The 19,200-nt window shown below is 34.2% G+C and overlaps 5 protein-coding genes across 6 annotated transcripts; 2 read left to right on the top strand and 3 right to left on the bottom strand.

Annotated features, from left to right (window-relative positions):
- The first annotated feature begins 2,051 nt into the window (after positions 1-2,051).
- LOC103314156 (carboxypeptidase N subunit 2) lies at positions 2,052-2,924 on the top strand. Its single transcript, XM_064357443.1, has one exon. It carries the CDS (start codon positions 2,052-2,054, stop codon positions 2,922-2,924), a length of 873 nt encoding a protein of 290 aa, XP_064213513.1.
- Positions 2,925-5,157: 2,233 nt separating this feature from the next.
- Positions 5,158-9,205, top strand: LOC661067 (cytochrome P450 9e2). The gene is made up of 4 exons (XM_008199187.3): positions 5,158-5,769; positions 5,815-6,307; positions 8,241-8,946; positions 9,000-9,205. Exons 1-4 carry the CDS (start codon positions 5,576-5,578, stop codon positions 9,161-9,163), a joined length of 1,557 nt encoding a protein of 518 aa, XP_008197409.2. The 5' UTR covers positions 5,158-5,575; the 3' UTR covers positions 9,164-9,205.
- Positions 9,164-12,071, bottom strand: LOC107398577 (cytochrome P450 9e2-like). The gene is made up of 4 exons (XM_015983045.2): positions 11,887-12,071; positions 11,015-11,835; positions 10,705-10,971; positions 9,164-9,365 (listed from the first exon to the last, which is right to left on the bottom strand). Exons 1-4 carry the CDS (start codon positions 12,069-12,071, stop codon positions 9,196-9,198), a joined length of 1,443 nt encoding a protein of 480 aa, XP_015838531.2. The 3' UTR covers positions 9,164-9,195.
- A 54-nt stretch (positions 12,072-12,125) lies between these two features.
- Positions 12,126-14,977, bottom strand: LOC661171 (cytochrome P450 9X1). 2 transcript variants are annotated; one of them, XM_015983044.2, is made up of 5 exons: positions 14,671-14,975; positions 14,146-14,629; positions 13,705-14,095; positions 13,395-13,661; positions 12,126-12,421 (listed from the first exon to the last, which is right to left on the bottom strand). In XM_015983044.2, exons 1-5 carry the CDS (start codon positions 14,874-14,876, stop codon positions 12,246-12,248), a joined length of 1,524 nt encoding a protein of 507 aa, XP_015838530.2. In that variant the 5' UTR covers positions 14,877-14,975; the 3' UTR covers positions 12,126-12,245. The 2 variants fall into 2 exon arrangements, with proteins under 2 accessions (XP_015838530.2, XP_064213359.1); XM_064357289.1 differs by lacking the exon at positions 13,395-13,661 and having other exon boundaries at positions 14,671-14,977.
- A 1,646-nt stretch (positions 14,978-16,623) lies between these two features.
- Cyp9af1 (cytochrome P450 CYP9AF1) lies at positions 16,624-18,261 on the bottom strand. The gene is given in 4 exon segments (NM_001130421.1): positions 16,624-16,855; positions 16,907-17,170; positions 17,209-18,011; positions 18,062-18,261. Coding segments are annotated over 4 exon segments (1,434 nt in total). The 3' UTR covers positions 16,624-16,688.
- Positions 18,262-19,200: the final 939 nt, after the last annotated feature.

Genomic DNA, 19,200 nt, shown 5'->3' with positions numbered 1-19,200 from the left:
GTGGCTAAAGCTAGACGTCACTTTCAAGGCTTGCTCTAATTGAGTACGTTTTTGATCTCATGTTATTTAGCGATGATTGGTCAATTGTTATATTTTATTCGTTTTTTATTTATTAAGTGAACTTAATGTTATTTTAATGTGATAGAATTCGATTTTTTATATTTTCTTATTAAGTTGGTGTTAAAATAAATAAGTAAATTTCCATTTTTCTGTTGTACCTACTTTTTAAGGCTTTCCTTAAGTCCCTTGCGACTTTTCTGACATTAAAAATGTCTCTAGACTTTAGATAAAAAAATTCTTAAGATTATCTTCATAAAAACTACATTTTGGTTGGTAACATAAAATAAATAAATAAATTTTTATTTTCCAATTTAACTGTGTTTTTCTTAATCCTTCCCTTAAGCCTGCTGTAATATTTCTGACATTAAAAAATGTCACTAGACTTTAGATAAAAAATTCCCTAATTTATGCAACAGGCCCCTCAATTTATTTTTGTAAATGACGACATAATTTTTAATAAAAAAGTTTTTAAAATTTTTTTGATTCCTTTATATTTCTTTCTTGTAAATACAGGGTGGGTCTATTAAAAGTATTTTTTCCCTAGCACCAAATTTATACGTTCCTTTGAATTTTTTTTCTCAGTAATTACTTATTTTTTGGAGTTTGTGACAATTTTTTTCGACAAAATTCCTTAGATTATTTAAGATTTTTACATTTTGATAAAATTCCAAAACTTATGACGTGTTTGGATTTGAATAATGACACAGTTTTATCAAAAACTAGCTTTTTAAACGTTTTTGATTACGTTATATTTTTTGTTGCTAGCACAAAAATTACGCGAAATTTTTATTTTAATTAATTTTTTTTCAGAATTAGTGACATATTTTTCAGGAATTTTTGTAATTTTAATTATAAAGCATTGAAAAAAAAATTGAAAAAATTATAAACATAGAGAAAAAAATTCTGTATGATTATTAGTTTTTGAAATATAGTACATCTAACGCTTTCGTGACACTCACTTCGTTCGTGCTATTTCGTGACCCCCTTCAATTAAATAGTAAAAAAGCCAGTTATTGTTAATAATTAATGAATAGTTAACAATTAACAATAACTCACACGAGTTATAACCTGATAAAACTACTGAACCCAAATTGCAAAATCGTTATTATTGACGCAAAGTAAACATTGCCTGCAACAATTTCGAACATTCCCATTGAAGATAAAGCGCAAAGTCTTGGAATTTTCTATAATCCTCGGCATTCTAGACAAATGAAAAGGGAAAAAAACAATCCGAACTTTTCAGAAAATGTGAAATATGGCTTGTTTGAGTTAGCCAACCGCGTTTATAAATCACGATAAGCAGTACAAATTATTTTGCATGAGGATACGGAATGTGGTGTGTACTTTGACTCTGCAAACATTTCGAAAAATCACACGTTTCGAAAAAAAATTATCAATTATGTAAATTGCTGATAGAGTTGTGAATGAAGATAAGTAAAAATCTTCCCAATGTCGGGCGAACAATATTAGTCATCATTACCAGTGGCACACAACATGCTGTTGACATTTGGCCCCTTTTTAAGTAGCCACTTGTTTAAACTACCTCGTGATATTAATTGCCGCTGCTTAAACAATTTTATTGCAGGGACTATTTTTCTGGCATGAATATAATCACATGTTTGGCTAAACAAATTAACTCACTTAATTAACAGCGATTAGGTCAGCTCATTAGCCGACACGAATTTTGATATCGGAGAGATTTCTCTTTCTGGAAAAATGCTCAAAAAATCGCTGACAAATAGGTGCTAAAGTGTGGAATTTTCATCGCGTCTAATTGTTTAGTGATCACGTACTAACACTCGAATAAACAAATTGATTATTTGTTATGCAAATTAATTAATTTTGTGGCGGGCAACCAGCAAAACTTATTGCTTATTTCACGTAAAAATTAATTGACAAGGTTACAAATTCCGGAAAACACGCACACGGCTAAAAATAACTCGACATATTTTTTAATAAATCCCGACAAACACAAAAATTGTGATTCCACGATGACGTGCTTCGTCACCTTACTGTTGCTTTCAACACTGCTTGTTGAAGGAGTGAAATACACGATCACTAAAACTGGAGGTGAGACAATTCGCCAAAATGCCAAAAAAATCACAAGTGTGAGAGGCGCCAAAAAAATAGTGATCGAAGACGAGTTTGAAGTTTTTGAAAAAAACGTCCTGGAAATTACCGAAAAAACTCCGATTTTTCTAATGGACCAGAACTACAGTTTGAGGAAAATCAAAAGTGGGGTTTTCACTAACCAGGAAATCACCGAAACTATTGTGATAACCAACAGCCAATTGAAAGTGGTAGAGAGTGGCACTTTCGTGAACTTGAAAATTTTCGAACTTGTGCTCAAGCAAAACCAAATCACGCATTTGGAAAAGCAGGCAATCGTGGGTTTGGTTAACTTGGAAGTTATTAATTTGGCAAACAACCACATTGTTGAGTTTTTTGCCGATTCGATCGTCTCCTCACCGGCTGTGTTTCTGGACTTGGCGTTCAATCGCTTGAAAAAGTTGGGTCCGAATTGGTTCAGTTTCATGAACAGTGAAAAAGCGGTCACTATTCTGTTGGATAACAACAGAATTGGGGAAATACATGTTTTGAGTTTCGAGGACGTTATGTTGGACACACTTAACTTGCGGAGGAACAAAATAGGGGAATTACCGAGTCGCTTTTTTCGCGGTAATTTGGCCAGGATTTATATGCAGGACAATAGTTTGGAAAATCTACCGGAGGGTTTCTTCAAGTTGAGTCACTTAATTCTTGGGGTTTTTACGGGAAATCCTCTCGATTGCCACACGCAGACGAGGTTGAAGCGAATGGGAGAAGAGACACGGGCTCAAATAATTTTTGAACACAACTGTTAACTATTTTTTTATTAAAAGTCTCGACTTAGTTTTTCTCTAGCTTTAAAAATTTGCATAACCGATTTTTTCGGAGAGTTTTTCCACTTGAAAGGTGTCCAGTTGTAGATTATTATACGCCAGGTCTAAAGTTTCCACAGGGAGGCCTTCAAAAGCTTGCTCATGTATTTCTTCAATCGAATTATTTTTGGCAAAAATTAACACTCTTGCATTTTTGCTCATGAAATCAAATTGCTTCTTCGTCAAGGCTTTGATTTTGTTAAAATTAACACAGAACGTTGCCAAACTAGGCGTTGGCACGAAAGTTCGTTCGTTGGAATATTTTTAAAATTGGTGACTGTTATTATTGTTTCGTAAACTATAGACTTTTCTTCTTTTGATACAATGTTAGTTATGAGGAATAACAATATTAAAAATGTTGCCATGTTTCAACTGAGCTGGTTACTGTAATTTTCAACTAACTTATAATGCTCTTTGTAATAAAATTAAAAAAATGTCGAATTCTATCACATTAAAATAACATCAAACACAATTTATTTGCAATTAAACTAATAAAAAGTATATTTTTTTGGGATTTTTTGAACTAAAGTATTTGTAGTACTAGAGTGACTACGGTTATCTAAAAGTTAGGATACGAAACGACGTACGAATAAAACGTTTCCGTCCTTGATAGTTCCATTATTGACGTTAGAGAGCGCAGTTGTCATCCGTCTAAGTTTTCAGAGCAATAAATTTGAAAAAACTGTTGTATTAGTATAACGGATAATACTAGGCAAACAAAAAGAATAAAGGCTGATAGAGCATTAAATTCTCGATAGTAGGACATAAACATAAGCAAAAAATTTATCGTAAACTATATTAAAAAAAAATTCAAACTTTTACCAATTTGCGCCCTGCCCCATATTTTTTCGCAACGCGACGAATACGGTTCCAGATACAAGAAAAACGTTGGGAAAAAAGTTGTAGAGAATTAAATTTTCTATAAAAAAGTCCGCGAGAGCATATCTGTATCTTCAACCATTTAGGCCCTAAAGTCGTTCAAATACGCTCAAGCGTCGGATTTGCGTTATTTTGCCAGTGGTCAAGTATTTGAAAGTTAATTTATACCTAAACCGTTGAAGATAGAAATATGGTGTTGCGGACTTTTTTGTAGAAAATTTAATTCTCTACAACTTTGTTCCTCACACTTTTTTTGTATCTTCAACCGTATTCGCAGCGTACCCAAAAATATCAGGTGGAACGCAAATTGCGATTATTTTTTGCGCTCCGTCGCATATTTATCAAAACGCTGGGAATACGGTTAAAGATATAAGAAAAATGTTAGGAAGAAAGTTGTAGAGAATTAAATTTCCTTTAAAAAAGTCCGCGAGACCATATCTTTATCTTCAACCATTTAGGCCCTAAAGTCGTTCAAAGACGCTCAAGCGACGGATTTGAGCCATTTTGCCGGTAGTCAAGTATTTTAAAGTAAATTTATACCTAAACTGTTGAAGATGGAAATATGGTGTCGCAAACTTTTTTGTAGAAAATTTAATTCTCCACAACTTTGTTCCTCACACTTTTTTTGTATCTTCAACCGTATTCGCAGCGTACCCAAAAATATCAGGTGGAACGCAAATTGCGATTATTCTTTGCGCTCCGTCGCATATTTATCAAAACGCTGGGAATACGGTTAAAAATATAAGAAAAATGTTAGGAAGAAAGTTATAGAGAATTAAATTTCCTACAAAAAAGTCTGCGAGACTATATTGTTATCTTTAATCATTTAGGCCCTAAAGTCGTTCAAAGACGCTCAAGCGACGGATTTGCGCCATTTTGCCGGTAGTCAAGTATTTTAAAGTAAATTTATACCTAAACTGTTGAAGATGGAAATATGGTGTCGCAAACTTTTTTGTAGAAAATTTAATTCTCTACAACTTTGTTCCTTACACTTTTTTTGTATCTTCAACCGTATTCGCAGCGTTCGCAAAAATATAAGGTGGACGCAAATTGCGATAATTCTTTGCGCTCCGTCGCATATTTATCAAAACGCTGGGAATACGGTTATGCTAGTTAAGCAAAAAATGTAGTAGATTAATGAGATCATAAAATTCCAAGTTTGGCATATTTGTCTGCTTCTTCCTTTCATTCTGTTTGAATTAAACAGTAAATATTTACAAGATAAGTTTCATTGTTCCAGCCACATTGTTAAAATTATTTAACTGCAAATTTGCTTAATTTTGTAAAGTAAATGGAAAAAAATCAGTATATAAAACCTGGCTTTGCTTAAATCCGACGTGAAAGTTGTCAATTTTGCATTTTATTTAATAAAACGCACTGCAAGAATGATGACTTTCGGAAATTCACGCCATTACCTTAGTTCAAAGGCCACCACATTATATAATTAAATTTAAACAAAATTGTCACGTGAAGAACTTGAAATAACTGGTACGACAACATTTTTACCCTATTATTACCTTGGGAATTAAAATAAAATACAATTTTTTAACCATTCAGTCGTCATAATTTATCACGAGTTTTGCAGTCACATGATTTAATAATGCGCACTGAAAAATAGTAAAATTAAAATTGCAACAAGAAATTTCACTAACACGGGTTCACTAAACTCGAATCAAGGTGAAAGCATCTCTCAACTCCTCATTTTCCATTCAACCATGTTTGCAGTGTTGCTCCTAGTCTTTGTTTTCCTCGCAGTTATTTATTTTAAACTAGTTGTGCCGTTTTTCTACTGGCAAAAGCGCGATATTTTTTACGTTAAGCCGTGGACACGTTTCCGGAAGGTGTTTTTAGGGAAGGAATCGTTTGCGGAAGCTGTGCGAGCCGCTTACGACGAACATCCAGACAAAAGGTAAAGAAACTTCCACTGAATTGTAAAATTTTGACCAAATTTTAGATACTATGGCAGTTATCAGTTCCTCCAACCGTCACTTTTCGTCCGCGACTTGGACCTAATCAAAGCCATAACAGTCAAAGACTTTGAACATTTTACAGACCACTCTGCTTTCACTAGCGAAAAAACGGACCCAATTCTCGGTCTAAATCTGTTCTCTTTAAAGGGCCAGAAATGGCGAGAGATGCGGTCGACGCTAAGTCCGGCTTTTACCGGAAGCAAAATGCGAGCAATGTTCACACTAATTGCGCAAACTGCCGAAAGTTTCACTCAATATTTGCTAGGTCTTGGTCAAGGTGTTGTTGAAGTGGAGATGAAAGACACTTGCACGAAATTCACAAATGATGTGATTGCCAATTGCGCCTTTGGAATTGAGTGCAACTCGTTGTTAAACCCAGAGAATGAGTTTTATAAAATGGGCACTATGGTGTCCAAACCTAGCCCTTGGAGGCTGTTCAAAAGCCTGCTTTATGGGTTCTTTCCGAAAATTTTTGAGGTATCTAAAGAGGCCCAAAAAAATGACGCGTCCATGAACAAATGAGTCATTATTTTTTTGGAATTTTTAAAGATTTACAAAAGGTCACAAAATAATTTTGATAGTAAATTGCAAATTTAAATTTATTAGTTATTATTATTTGTGCCGAATAACAAAGACGGTAAAGTAGGGATCCTTTTTTTTCATTATTTATTTATTTTCTCATTATTATCTTATTTTACATTTAATGATTTTTTGTCTCTCCGGCCGGTATTCAGCTTTTTAGTTTCTTAATTTCTCCATAGTATATCATATTATTCATTTTCTCAATTTTTCAGTTTTTTTACTATCTTATCTTATTATTAATGTTCTTACTCTGCAGTTTCATAGTTTTATAATTATCATTATAGTTTTCTAATGAATCTAATGTTCCAATTTATAGTTTCTTTTTTCCAGTTCTCTGATTTTTTCACTTTCTCAGTTTTTCAGTTGCTTAGTTCTTCAAAATTTTGGTCTAAATATTTTTTAGTTTTTTTGTGTTTATGTTTTTCAGCGTTAAAGTTTCTTTGTCAATGTCCGAATTTTTAATTTTTAAAAATACGCATCTAATTCTATATTAAATTATTTTTTAATTTTAAACAATTTTTGTATCTTATAAAAATTTTGGAATAAAAATAATTTACGTAGAAGTGTCAAAATTGCAGTGTTCGCCAATTGTTAATTTTGATTCTAAAAATTTATTTATTTTAATTATTTAATTGTAATTATTAATTTTTCCAAACCGACACTGTAGATTTTAATTAGTTGTGTGAAAGTCCTACTTTTCTAGGATTCTTAGTTTTTGTGTAATAAATTTAAAAGTGTGTTTTTGCCAAGAAAAATTAAATTATTTCAAAAATTAAGCAGAATCGACCATTTTATTCGCACCTAAGGCGAAATCCCGTTCTGTGAGAAAGACCAGCCCTATAACTGGTTTGACTGTTGTCTCATTTGTCCTACGAATGAGTAATTGACCAATAAAAATATAAAAATCACCTCCTACTTGTTTATCTAGTGCACAAAAAATTGCAAGACGATTGAAGCGTTTGTCATTGGATATCGGGGAGGGGATTGCACTCCCAACTGTAAAGCGGACGAATCATAAGGCGATTAAAACTGAGCAAAAAACTGTTGTTTGATTATTTTGTAAATGTCGGCCAAACCATCTGGAATTTCGCCGTTTTCTAAGAAAATTTCAAGTTTTCTATAACACTTGGGTTCAAAAATCGTGGATAAATTGTGGATTGATTTGTTTTTGATAAAAATTGGTTCTTGCAATTAGTTCGTGTTCAAACTCAAACATTTCGCAAGTTTTTCAGCAAAAACTCAATTGTTTTGCAAGATTTTCTCACAAAACTCAAAAATGTACCAAATTAAGTCAAAAATCTTTATACTTTTTAGTTATTAACTTGGGCATTTGAAATTTATGAGTTGTGTTTTATTTAAACAATTTACTGATCTTTGAGAAGCGAAAACAAAAAATTGGGTGTTCCATTTAACTTTTTCAAGTTATTTAACTTTTAACAAACTTATTTTTTTATGTTCTCAGGCTTCCAGTCTTTCAATCTCATACTTTCTTAGTGTTTCAATCACACAGTTTTTAAGTTTATTCTTAGTATTTCAGTTTTCTAGTTTCTTAGTTTTCCATATTTCATATTAATTTCCTCAATTTTTCAGTTTTTCGTTATTTAACTGTGTTTAATTTATTTTAATTTTAATTTTTCCATATACTAGTTTTTAATGAATTTTTTTATTCCGAATGTCATGTTTTAATTTATTATATGAAGATTCACAAATAATTGTATATTTTAGTCAAGCCACTTAGAAAAATGTCTTTTTTTCCACTCTGAAATTTTATATTATGGGCGCGTCATTTTTCTCCTGTCCTCGATCACCAGCCACCAACCCGGTCAAGTTTTTCCGAATTCCAGCTCTGCCCCCAACCATTTCCGACTTTTTCTTGCGAATTATCAAAGACGCGATCATTGTGAGAGAACAGCAAGGAATCGTAAGACCTGACATGATCCACCTCCTGCTCGAGGCCCGCAAAGGGCGCTTAAAGCACGACAAAATCGAGGCAAACGAACCAGGTTTTGCAACCGTCCAGGAATCAACAATCGGCCAAAACGAAAAGTCGCTTCAAATCACTGACGAATTAATCACAGCCCAGGCCCTTGTTTTCTTCATCGCCGGTTTCACCACCTCGTCCAGCTTGATGAGTTTTCTGGCGTACGAACTTGTGGTGAATCCCGAGATACAGAAGAAATTGCAAAAGGAAATTGACTCATTTCTGGACAGGGAATTTTCATACGAACAAGTCCTCCAGATGAAGTACTTGGACCAAGTGGTGTCGGAAGCTCTACGGAAATATCCCCCAGGTTACGTCCTGAACCGGATTTGTGTCAAGGACTATGTCATTAAACCAAAACAGGAGAGGGAAAAAGTGGCGGTTATTGAAAAAGGTTGTTTGGTGGCGATTCCGGTCATTGCGTTACATTACAGTCCGGAGTTTTTCCCCGATCCGGAAAAATTCAACCCGGAGCGGTTCAGTGACGAAAATAAGGGCAAAATCTTGCCAGGGTCTTACATCCCCTTTGGGTTAGGGCCACGAAATTGCATAGGTGGTCTTGCAATTAATTTCGTTGTTTTTTTTTTACCAACTATAGTTTTGCAGGATCACGTTTCGCTCTTTTGGAAATCAAGGTTTTGCTAGTCAAACTTTTGGCAAAGTTTGACTTGGTTCCAGTGGACAAGACAGTGATTCCGCTCAAGTTTGCCAAAACTTTGGGGTTGGACGCGAAAGGGGGAATTTGGGTTGGGTTGAAGAAACGAACATAATTGTAGTTGTATTTTTTATTTTAATAAATAGCTTAGACTTTTCTTGGTCTTATTCCTAGTCTGAATCCTTTCTCCGGTTCCAAATGCATTTTCTTGGTGCTTAGTTTAAGAGGGATTTGAGTGGTGTCAATGGGCACAATATCAAATTTTGATAACATATGGAAAAACAGTGTCTTGATTTCAAGTAAGGCAAACCTTGAGGCTGGAAAAAATTTTTAAAACTAAGTAATAAAGTCATTTTAAAATTATTCAACTTCAATTTTATCACAGCTGTTTATATTCTTTTAAAACTCTTTACTTCGGTAAAGTTATTGACAGCCAATTTGTCTCATCAAGAAATATTAAAACCATAAACTTTTAATATTTTAAAAACAGAAACAAAAGTAAATTTAAAAAAATTACAGTAAAAATTTAATTAAAATAAACTAGAAAAAGAAAGTAAAATAAACGATGAATTAAAAATAAGAACATAAAGAGAAGAGAGAACGAAAAAAAAAATAAAAAAAACAAAGTTACGAAAAAAATCCGCTTCAAGTTTGTTTAAATCAACAGTCTACAACTACAAAAGTTTCAATCTAAGAAAAAGAAAAAAAAACGAAAATGCTATGAATTTTATAAAAATTATAAATTACAAAAGAAAGACACGAAAAACTAAATAAAAAAAAATAAATAAAGAGAAAAGATGCAGTAAAAGAAAGAAAGAAACTATCTTAGCAAAAGACGAAACGGAAAATGAATTCAAAACAAAAAAATAAATAAAAAAATAAAAAATATATAATGTAAAAAAAAGAAGAAGAATAGAAATCAATAAAGAAGTAAAAAGTATCAAATGCAACATTATAACAACAATGTAAACAACATTAAAAATTCTTCAACGTATTTTTAAAGATATGCAGAATAAAAAAATAAAAAAGAAATGATAAAATTTTACTATGTAATTTTATTTTATGTTACTTTACGATAAAGTAAAAACTCAACATATAAAATATCAGTTTAAATTTGGTCACGTGATCAATTATTTACGCATTTAATTGAGAATTAAATTAATGACGTTTCTATAAATCAGTCCTTATAGTTGCCTTTTAAAAAATTTTTTGCTTCCAAATTATCTACAACTACAAAGTTCCTAACTAAAAAAAAAAAGAAAAACTCGAAAAGGTATGTATTTAAAAAAAATTACAAATTACAAAAGAAAGACACGAAAAACTATTAAAGAAAAATAAAAAAAGAGAAAAGATGCAATAAAAGAAAGAAACAAGTAAGACGAAACGGAAATTAAATTCAGAACAATAAAATAAAAAAATAATATAAAAAAATAAAGAAGAATCCATCAATAAAAAAAATCCCAATGCTATAACTTCAGGTTTTATAAAACTCTAAGCCGGACTTTTAAAAAAATGCAATTTATAAAGTTCTAAAAGAGTAATAAATTGTCTGTAAACTTTGAATTTTCAATAAAAATTCGGAAAAATCCTCGATTGAAAATTGTTCAAATATTTTTTTTCGTTCCATTAAAAATTGTTTTTTGGCATTTTACTTACCAATGCAATTCCGGGGGCCTACCCCAAACGGCAGATAACTCCCCGGAACGATTGTACTCCTATTAGCTTCACTAAAACGTTCCGGATCAAACCGGTCCGGTTCCGGGAACAAATCCGGATCGCGATGTAGCGCAATCACTGGAATAATAAGTGAAACCCCTTCTTCCAAAACAATCCCCTTTTCATTGTGATTTTTGGGCTCGATTTTGTAACTCTTGGTACACATGCGTTCGATTTGAAACCCTGGCGGCCACAACCTTAAACTTTCTATCTTTCTGGCATTAGAAACGTACAAAACCGCCAAAAATACCTGACACCACCTGATCCAGAAACTTCATCGAGAGGAGACTCTCGTACGTAACACCGCCAACTGAGTCAATTTCCGCTTGGAGTTTTTGCTGAATTTCGGGATGAATGGCCAGTTCGTAGGCCATGAAGGAGCAAGCTGTTGCCACAGTTTCAAAGCCAGCGAAAAAGAAAGTCATGGCTTGGGCCACAATGTCGTCATCTGTGAGTTGATTTGCTTGGCCTTTGTTGGCTTCTAACATCAAGTGGATCATGTCTGGTCTCACAATACCACTTTGTTTCCTCTCCCGAATATTACTCTTAATAATTGTGCCAAAATAACTCACAACACTTGACGGAAAAATCCCGACTTTGGCAAACGAAGAAATCAAAATTTTCACAACTTGGATGAACCCAAACTTGGACAAGGACTTGGCCATGAGGAAAAATCGGTTATTTGGTTGGTTAAGTGAGTCGGTTTTGATGCCAAAGGCCGTGGAAGCGATCACATCGGTTGTAAAACGCGTAAAAATGTCCTTCATGTCAACAGCCACTTTTTCCCGGCCTTTGAAATGGCCCACAAAGTTTTGGGCGCATTCTGTCATCAGTTGGTGCATGTTTTTCAACTTATTTGTTGTGTAAGCCGGGCTTAAGGTCGCCCTCATCTGCTTCCAGTCTTGGCCGTTTAACATGAGCAAGCTTTTGCCCAAAATAGGGTCATTTTTGGCATAGCTGAACGGGTAATGGTCATGGAACGACTCAAAGTCTTTGACTGTGAGTTGTTTGATCAGTTCAAGGTCACGTATCATTAGAAAAGGGTGATTGAGTTGCAAATACCCGACGTATCTGGAATTTTTGTGGTCAAAATTTTGGGGAAACCCATTGGGAGTTAGTTACCTTTGGTCTTTGTGTTTTTGGTACAGTTGGGTCAAAATTGTCGCTGGGTGTTTTCTTTGAAGGAGGGCAAAAGTTGACTCATGGGGCACATTACGTTTTTTCCAAAAATTCGCCGGTTTGATTATTTTGTAATAAATGAAAAGGGCCAAAAACCCACAAAAAATGAACAAATAAACGTACCACATCTCACTTGAACGAATCAAACAGCTGATAACTTAATTATGGTCACACAAACAAAATATGTTTTGGTCTTTTATTTATCACAGTGTAACAAAAATTCGGTTACAAAAATAATTAACTGCTCGATTGTATTGCTGATAAGATGGCATGCACTGCAAAGGTGACAAAATCGTGACCCTTTATGGTGATAACAATCTTCGTCTTAAACTCAACTGGAAGCCGTTTTCTGGGGACATTGTTAGTTTCTTGGGGTCAAGTTTTAACGGAATTGGTGTGTTGTCACAAGGCACGAGAATAAATTTTGCCAAAAGGTGGAAAAAAAGGATTTTGAGTTCGAGGAGCGCGAACCTTGAACCTGGAACAGAAGTTTTCAAGACTACGGAGAACTATAAGTTAGGAGGCGAAACGAGATTTTCGAAACCCAAAAAAAAAATTTATCAAATCAATTGACAGAAAAGTTGAGCTTTGCACTTTTACCAAACTAAAAAAAACTGACGACTAAAATTTTTATGAGAAAAAATATATATTATTTAAAATTTGCGTTTCGTTTTGTATTTTTCAAAGTGCTGCGAATACGGTTAGAAACACAAGAAAAATGTTGAGAAAAAATTTGTAGAGAATTAAATTTGCTTTAAAAAAGTCTGCGAGACTATTATTCTAACATTAATGGTTAAAACCCTAAAGAAGTTCAAAGAGGCTCAACCGACATTGTACCGGTGGTCAAGTAACGCACAGTTAATTTCTACCGAAACTGTAGAAGATAGAAATATGGTATCGCAGACTTTTTTGTAGGAAATTTAATTCTCCACAACTTTGTTTCTTACATTTTTTTTGTATCTTCAACCATATTTCCAGCGTTTTGATAAATATGCAACGGTGCGCAAAAAACTAGCGCTTGGAACTATCAATTTGCGTTCCACTTGATATTTTTGCGTACGCTGCTAATACGGTTGAAGATACAAAAAAAGTGTAAGAAACAAAGTTGTAGAGAATTAAATTTTCTACAAAAAAGTCCGCGACACCATATTTCCATCTTCAACGGTTTAGGTATAAATTTACTTTCCAATACTTGACCAACGGCAAAATGACGCAACTCTGTCGCTTGAGCGTCTTTGAACGACTTTGGGGCCTAAATGGTTAAAGCTAGATATATGGTTTCGCGGACTTTTTTGTAGGAAATTTAATTCTCTACAACTTTCTTCCTAACATTTTTCTTGTATCTGTTACCATATTTCCAGCGTTTTAAAAAATATGTCGACATTAAGGACAAGAACACTTTATTTGTGGTTTCGCATCCTAACTTTTAGATATCAGTATTCAAGACACACCAATGCAATTTCTGGGCCCTGTCCCAAACGGTAGATACGTCCCTGGAACAATCTTCGCGCGATTTTCCTCACTAAACCTCTCAGGATCAAACTTGTTCGGTTTTTCCCAAAAACTGGGATCCCTCTGTATTGACATAACTGGCACAATAACTGACACCCCCTTTTCAACAAACACAACCTTCTCTTTGGGATTCACCGGTTCGATGACGTAACTTTTGCCACACAATCGATCAGTTTGTGTAGCCGGCGGCCACAACCTTAGCGTTTCTTCAACCTGGATTAAGAAACTCGGCCAAAAATTTCGACTTACCACAAACAACTTGGTCCAAATATTTCATTGATTGGAGCGTCTCATAGGAGATATTCCCCTTGTGGTTTTCCAAAACTGAGTCAATTTCCAGTTGTAGTCGTTTCTGGATATGCGGGTTGAGTGCCAGTTCTTGTGCCATGAAACAGGCAGCTGTTGAAACCGTGTCAAAACCAGCGATAAAAAAAGTCAAAGCTTGGGAAACAAAATGGTCTTCTGTTAGCGCAATTTTCTCGCTTGAGTGTTGGATTTCGTCACCGTTTTGCGCTTGCATCAAAAGTTGGATCAAATCTGGACGAATTATTCCCTCACTTTGGCGTTTCCTGATATTGTCTTTAACCAACGATCGAAAAAAAGTGCCAGTTTCCTCGCTAAACACTCGTAGTTGTAACAACTAAAAAACACAGTTAAGGGACAAGTGACTGTGTTCAAGTTAGTTGATACGTTAGCCAGGCCTGGTGATAGTTGCGTGACCAAAACTTTGGCAATATCCCACCAGCCAAAGTTGATAAAACTGCTCCCCAATTTGTAGAATTCGTTAGTGGGGTCTTGGAGTGAATTAATTCGGATGCCGAAGGCCGTGGTGGCAATAACATCGTTGGCGAATTTCGAAAACACGTCTTTCATTTCGAGTTTTGTCTCGTTTTGGGTGAAATGCCCAGTGAAGTTTTTCGCACATTCGTCCATCAAGCCAAACAGGAATTTCATTTTGCTGCTTGTGAAGACCGGGCTAATTGTGGCCCTCATGCGCTTCCAGTTCTCTCCACCGAGACTGAGCAAGCTTTTGGCCAACAGGGGGTCAGTTTTGATCGTTTTGGAAGCTAGACGGTCTTGGAAGTGGTCGAAATCCTTGACTGTGATTTTCTTAATCAAGTCCAAGTCCCGTAGCATGAGAAACGGGGTCGTAAAGTGCATATAACCGACGCATCTACGAGTCATTTAACTGGGGTTTGGTCGAGTTATTGTTACCTTTGGTTGGGGAAGTGTTGGTAAATTTCATCGAGTGCGTCCGCTATGTGCTTCTTTTTCAAAGTGACTTGGTTCAAGCTGCCAACGATTGGCCAAGCTCTGGCATGGGTCACGTCGCGCTCTTGCCAGTACTTTACCGGTTTGATGATTTTGTAGTAGCTCCAAATGCAAGAAAGCAAAACACCTAACACTAGGAGCAGCAGCATTTTTATAACGTTTTATCAGTGGTGTCGTATTGATGTTTGGGAAGATAAGATAGTTGATGTACAGTTTTAGTGCTCACGACTAATAATAGCAAAGTGCAGTGTGTGTACAGGACTGGCCTTGGTTTAATGACTCATTTGCGACGAAATTGCTAATTTGATGACTGCAGTGATCAAATCGGCTTCGTGTATTAGAATTGTGCGAAAGATTTTTGGTGAAAAAATTTGTTCCAAAATTCAAAGTGCGTGTTTACTGTTTAAGGTGATAACAGTTTGAGGAAGTCGTGTTTAGGAATAAATTAATAGAGATACAAATTAAAAAATTATAGAACTGCAAAATAAGAACATTAAGAAATTGGAAAACAGAAATAATAAGACATTGAAACAACAAAAAACTGAATAATTTAAGAAATAAATAGAAAATATGGGAAATTAAGAAACTACAAAGATGAAATACTGAGAATAAACTTAAAAACTGTGTGACTGGAACACTAAGAAACTATGAGATTGAAAGACTGGAAGCCTGAGAACATAAAAAAATACGAAGTTTGTTAAAAGTTGAATAACTTGAAAATGTTAAATCGAACACCCAATTTTTTGTTTTCGCTTCTCAAAGATCAGTAAATTGTTTAAATAAAACACAATTGATAAATTTCAAATGCCCAAGTTAATAACTAAAAAGAATAACGATTTTTGACCTAATTTGGTACATTTTTGAGTTTTGTGAGAGAAACTTGCGAAACAATTGAGTTTTTGCTGAAAAACTTGCGAAATGTTTGAATTTGAACACGAACTAATTGCGAGAATAAATTTTAATCAAAAACAAATCAATCCACAATTTATCCACGATTTTTGAACCCAAGTGTTATAGAAAACTTGAAATTTTCTTAGAAAACAGCGAAATTCCAGGTGGTTTGGCCGACATTTACAAAATAATCAAACAACAGTTTTTTGCTCAGTTTTAATCGCCTTATGATTCGTCCGCTTTACAGTTGGGAGTGCAGTTCCCCTCCCACAGCCAATGACAAACGCTTCAATCGTCTTGCAATTTTTTGTGCAACAAATAAACAAGTAGGAGATGATTTTTATATTTTTATTGGTTAATTACTCATTCGTAGGACAAATGAGACAACAGTCAAACCAGTTATAGGGCTGGTCTTTCTCACAGAACGGGATTTCGCCTTAGGTGCGAATAAAATGGTCGATTCTGCTTAATTTTTGAAATAATTTTGATTTTTTTGACAAAAACACACATTTTAAATTTATTACACAAAAACTAAGAATCCTAAAAAAGTAAGACTTTCACACAACTAACTAAAATCTACACTGTCGGTTTGGAAAAATTAATAATTACAATTAAATAATTAAAATAAATAAATCTTTAGAATCAGAATTAACAATTGGCGAACACTGCAATTTTGACACTTCTATGTAAATTATTTTTATTCCAAATTTTTATAAGATACAAAAACTGTTTAAAATTTAAAAATAATTTAATATAGTATTAGATGCATATTTAAAAAAATTAAAAGTTCAAACACTGACAAAGAAACTGTAAAATAAGAACATTAATAAAATAGAATACGAAAACTAGAAAAAAATAAAAACCTGAGAAACAAAAAATCTATCAAATTGAAAAATCTGATATAGTATTAAACTAAACCCTGATTAATAAAAAAATGAAAAAAAAATATATTTTAAATTAGGAAATCAATTTGGGAATTTAGGAAAAATAAAAGGATCAAATATGTCCATTTAAAACGAATTTATTTCGGAAAATTGCGAGTTAGGCACAATAATTTTGCTTGATTTCAATTAGTTTCTGGGCCTGAACCCGAGCCAGAACCCTTCCTCCGGCTCCATATCCAAACACTTGGCGCTAAGTTTAATCGGCATTTGAGTTTTCTTAGCCTGAACAATGTCAAACTTTGCCAGCAAATAACCGAACACTGTTTTCATTTCCAACAGTGCTAATCTCGCACCTACGGACACACAATTCCAATCCCCTGTCAATAAAAACACACTCTCATCACCAAGACAATTCCTTGGCCCCGCTCCAAACGGTAGATACGTCCCTGGAACCACCTTGTCCCTATTTTCGTCACTAAAACGCTCAGGATCGAAGCGACTAGGGTTAGGGTAGTAATCAGGGTCCCGATGTATTGCCATTATTGGGATAACTACATACATCCCTTTTCGTATCAAGAGGGATTTTTGGCCCTTCTGGGCCTTGATGTGGTAATCGCGGGTGCAAACCCGGTCAGTTTCGAATTTTGGCGGCCACTTGCGTAAACTTTCTAAAAAAAATTGAAAAAAAAACACTTATAATTTTTACCTGAAATGACTTGGTCCAGATATTTCATTGAAAGTAAAGCATCGTAAGGGATTTTATCGCCAGTTATTTGCACCACTTTGTCGATCTCGCGTTGTAGTTTTTTCTGGACGTCCAAATTGACTGCAAGTTCGTAAGCCAGGAAGCTGGCCGACGTTGAAATTGTCTCGAAACCAGTCAGGAAAAAAAGTAAGGCTTGGGCCAGAATTTGCTCATCTGTGAGTTGGATTTTTCTGGCCAAGGGATCGATTTGTGGTTCCTCCCCAATGGCGAAGCCTTCGCCCTTTGCCCTTTTGTACGTCTCGAATTTTAAGTTCTCATCCTTTAATAAACTGATCAAGTCTTGGCGATTTTTATCACTTGTGGTGATAAATTGTTTGAAGAAGTCTGGCTTGAGTTGTGAGGCGTTTGTGTAAAAATCGTTCGGTTCTTTGAGTGAGTTCAGTTCGGTGCTGAAAGCGACTGAAGCAATGACGTCGTTGGCAAATTTTGCAAACACTTCTTTGACTTCAATTTCAACCTCGGCTTTGTAGTGATTGACGTAATTTCGAGCACACGTCTCAATAAAAGTGTACAAGTTTCTGGTCCTATTGCTGGTGAAAACTGGGCTTAGGGTGGCCCTCATGTCTCTCCAATGATCACCAGTGAGCGAAATTAAACTTTGGGACAAAATTTTATCTTTTCTGAGTCGAGACGAAACTGTTCGGTCTGTAAAAAAATTAAACTCTTTCCCTGTGATTTTTCCGATTAGTTCAATGTCACGGATCAAGATGTGGTTTTGAGTGAATTTCATGAAACCTACATATCTGTACGAAAAAAATAATTAAATCAGTACATTTAATTAATTAAATCAAACCTTTCGATTGGAAATTTGTTGTATAATTCGGTTAGAAATTCGACGTACGGTTGTTTTTTGAAAAAAACCCGGCCCATGCTGCCAATGAACGGCCAAGCTTGGGCATGTTTAACCCCTTTTTCCTTCCAGTAAGTGCAAGGACTTACGAATTTGAAAAAAATTAACACACTTAAAAACACAGCAAATAGTGAGAGAAGCATTGTGTTTCAGTTAAATGTTGCAACTAACTCGAAAATGCGTTTGAAAGTATTTATAATTCTCTTTATAAACATTCTCGCGATTTATTTACTCGATCAGCTAGTGCTCACCTGGCGGAAAAAATCCGGAATGGGTTCGAACTTGAGGAAAATTAACTAGACATGGGAATTTTTCCAAGTTTTACGTTTTTCTCTACAACTATTAAATTTTTTTCGGTAAAAATCGTTTAACTACATTATTTTTCAATTAAGAAAACTGTCTCCAGTTTTCTTAAGCATTTGTAACTTTTTTCAAAATTTCCACTTAAACTCAAAATATTAAAAAAAATTCTTCCAAAATTATAGAAAATAATGCATTTTGGACGTAAATCAGAAAGCATTTTTTTGCTCTGGTTTGTTACAGTTTTTAGATTTTAAACTTCTCAGTAAGAATTTCTCGAAAATTCCAAAAGCGAACAAAAATACAAAAGTGTGGACTCAATTTTGCATTTTCTTTGCCTTGTTTTGGCAAAAATATTTCAAATTTTGTTAATTTCTTATCGGTTAAGAAATGTCAATGTTTCTAGTTGTTTTTATAACAAATGCTATATATAATTTGTTTCAAAATTAAAAAGTCATTAAAAAAATTAGTTAGTTGCGTATTAATAGCCCTTTTCTTTGTAGTTTTTTCTTTTCATATTTTCTATTAAACTTTTAACCAGCAAAAATCTGCTGTGATTGCTTCCTATCCTCTCAACTATATGTGTAACAATTCTTGATGAAACCTATCTTCATGTATATCGATATTACGATTTTTGGTAAAAAAAATTTAAATGAAGGTCAAAAAAATAAGTTTTTCTAAGGACATGTTGCATATTTCAGACCTGTATAAGTATAGAATTAAAAAAAAAATCAAATAATTTTGTGGTAGTTCTTAGCTTTTTTATCTTCCCATCAACTGGA

Source organism: Tribolium castaneum, chromosome 6, assembly GCF_031307605.1.
Source record: "Tribolium castaneum strain GA2 chromosome 6, icTriCast1.1, whole genome shotgun sequence".
NCBI classification, from domain to species: Eukaryota; Metazoa; Arthropoda; class Insecta; order Coleoptera; family Tenebrionidae; genus Tribolium; species Tribolium castaneum.
Note: the sequence above shows the minus strand (reverse complement) of the source record. Positions and strands in the feature narration are given on the sequence as shown.

Coding starts and splice junctions, on each gene's coding strand:
- LOC103314156 (XM_064357443.1), top strand. CDS start 2,052: ATGACGTGCTTCGTCACCTTACTGTTGCTTTCAACACTGCTTGTTGAA.
- LOC661067 (XM_008199187.3), top strand. CDS start 5,576: ATGTTTGCAGTGTTGCTCCTAGTCTTTGTTTTCCTCGCAGTTATTTAT. Junction 6,308..8,240: donor TCTTTCCGAAAATTTTTGAG/GTATCTAAAGAG, acceptor AACCCGGTCAAG/TTTTTCCGAATTCCAGCTCT. Junction 8,947..8,999: donor AGGGCCACGAAATTGCATAG/GTGGTCTTGCAA, acceptor ATAGTTTTGCAG/GATCACGTTTCGCTCTTTTG.
- LOC107398577 (XM_015983045.2), bottom strand. CDS start 12,071: ATGTGGTACGTTTATTTGTTCATTTTTTGTGGGTTTTTGGCCCTTTTC. Junction 10,972..11,014: donor TCTGGATCAGGTGGTGTCAG/GTATTTTTGGCG, acceptor CCAGAAAGATAG/AAAGTTTAAGGTTGTGGCCG. Junction 9,366..10,704: donor AGGCCCCCGGAATTGCATTG/GTAAGTAAAATG, acceptor AATTTTTTCCAG/CCTCAAGGTTTGCCTTACTT.
- LOC661171 (XM_015983044.2), bottom strand. CDS start 14,876: ATGCTGCTGCTCCTAGTGTTAGGTGTTTTGCTTTCTTGCATTTGGAGC. Junction 14,630..14,670: donor CAACACTTCCCCAACCAAAG/GTAACAATAACT, acceptor AATGACTCGTAG/ATGCGTCGGTTATATGCACT. Junction 12,422..13,394: donor AGGGCCCAGAAATTGCATTG/GTGTGTCTTGAA, acceptor CTTCTGTTCCAG/GTTCAAGGTTCGCGCTCCTC.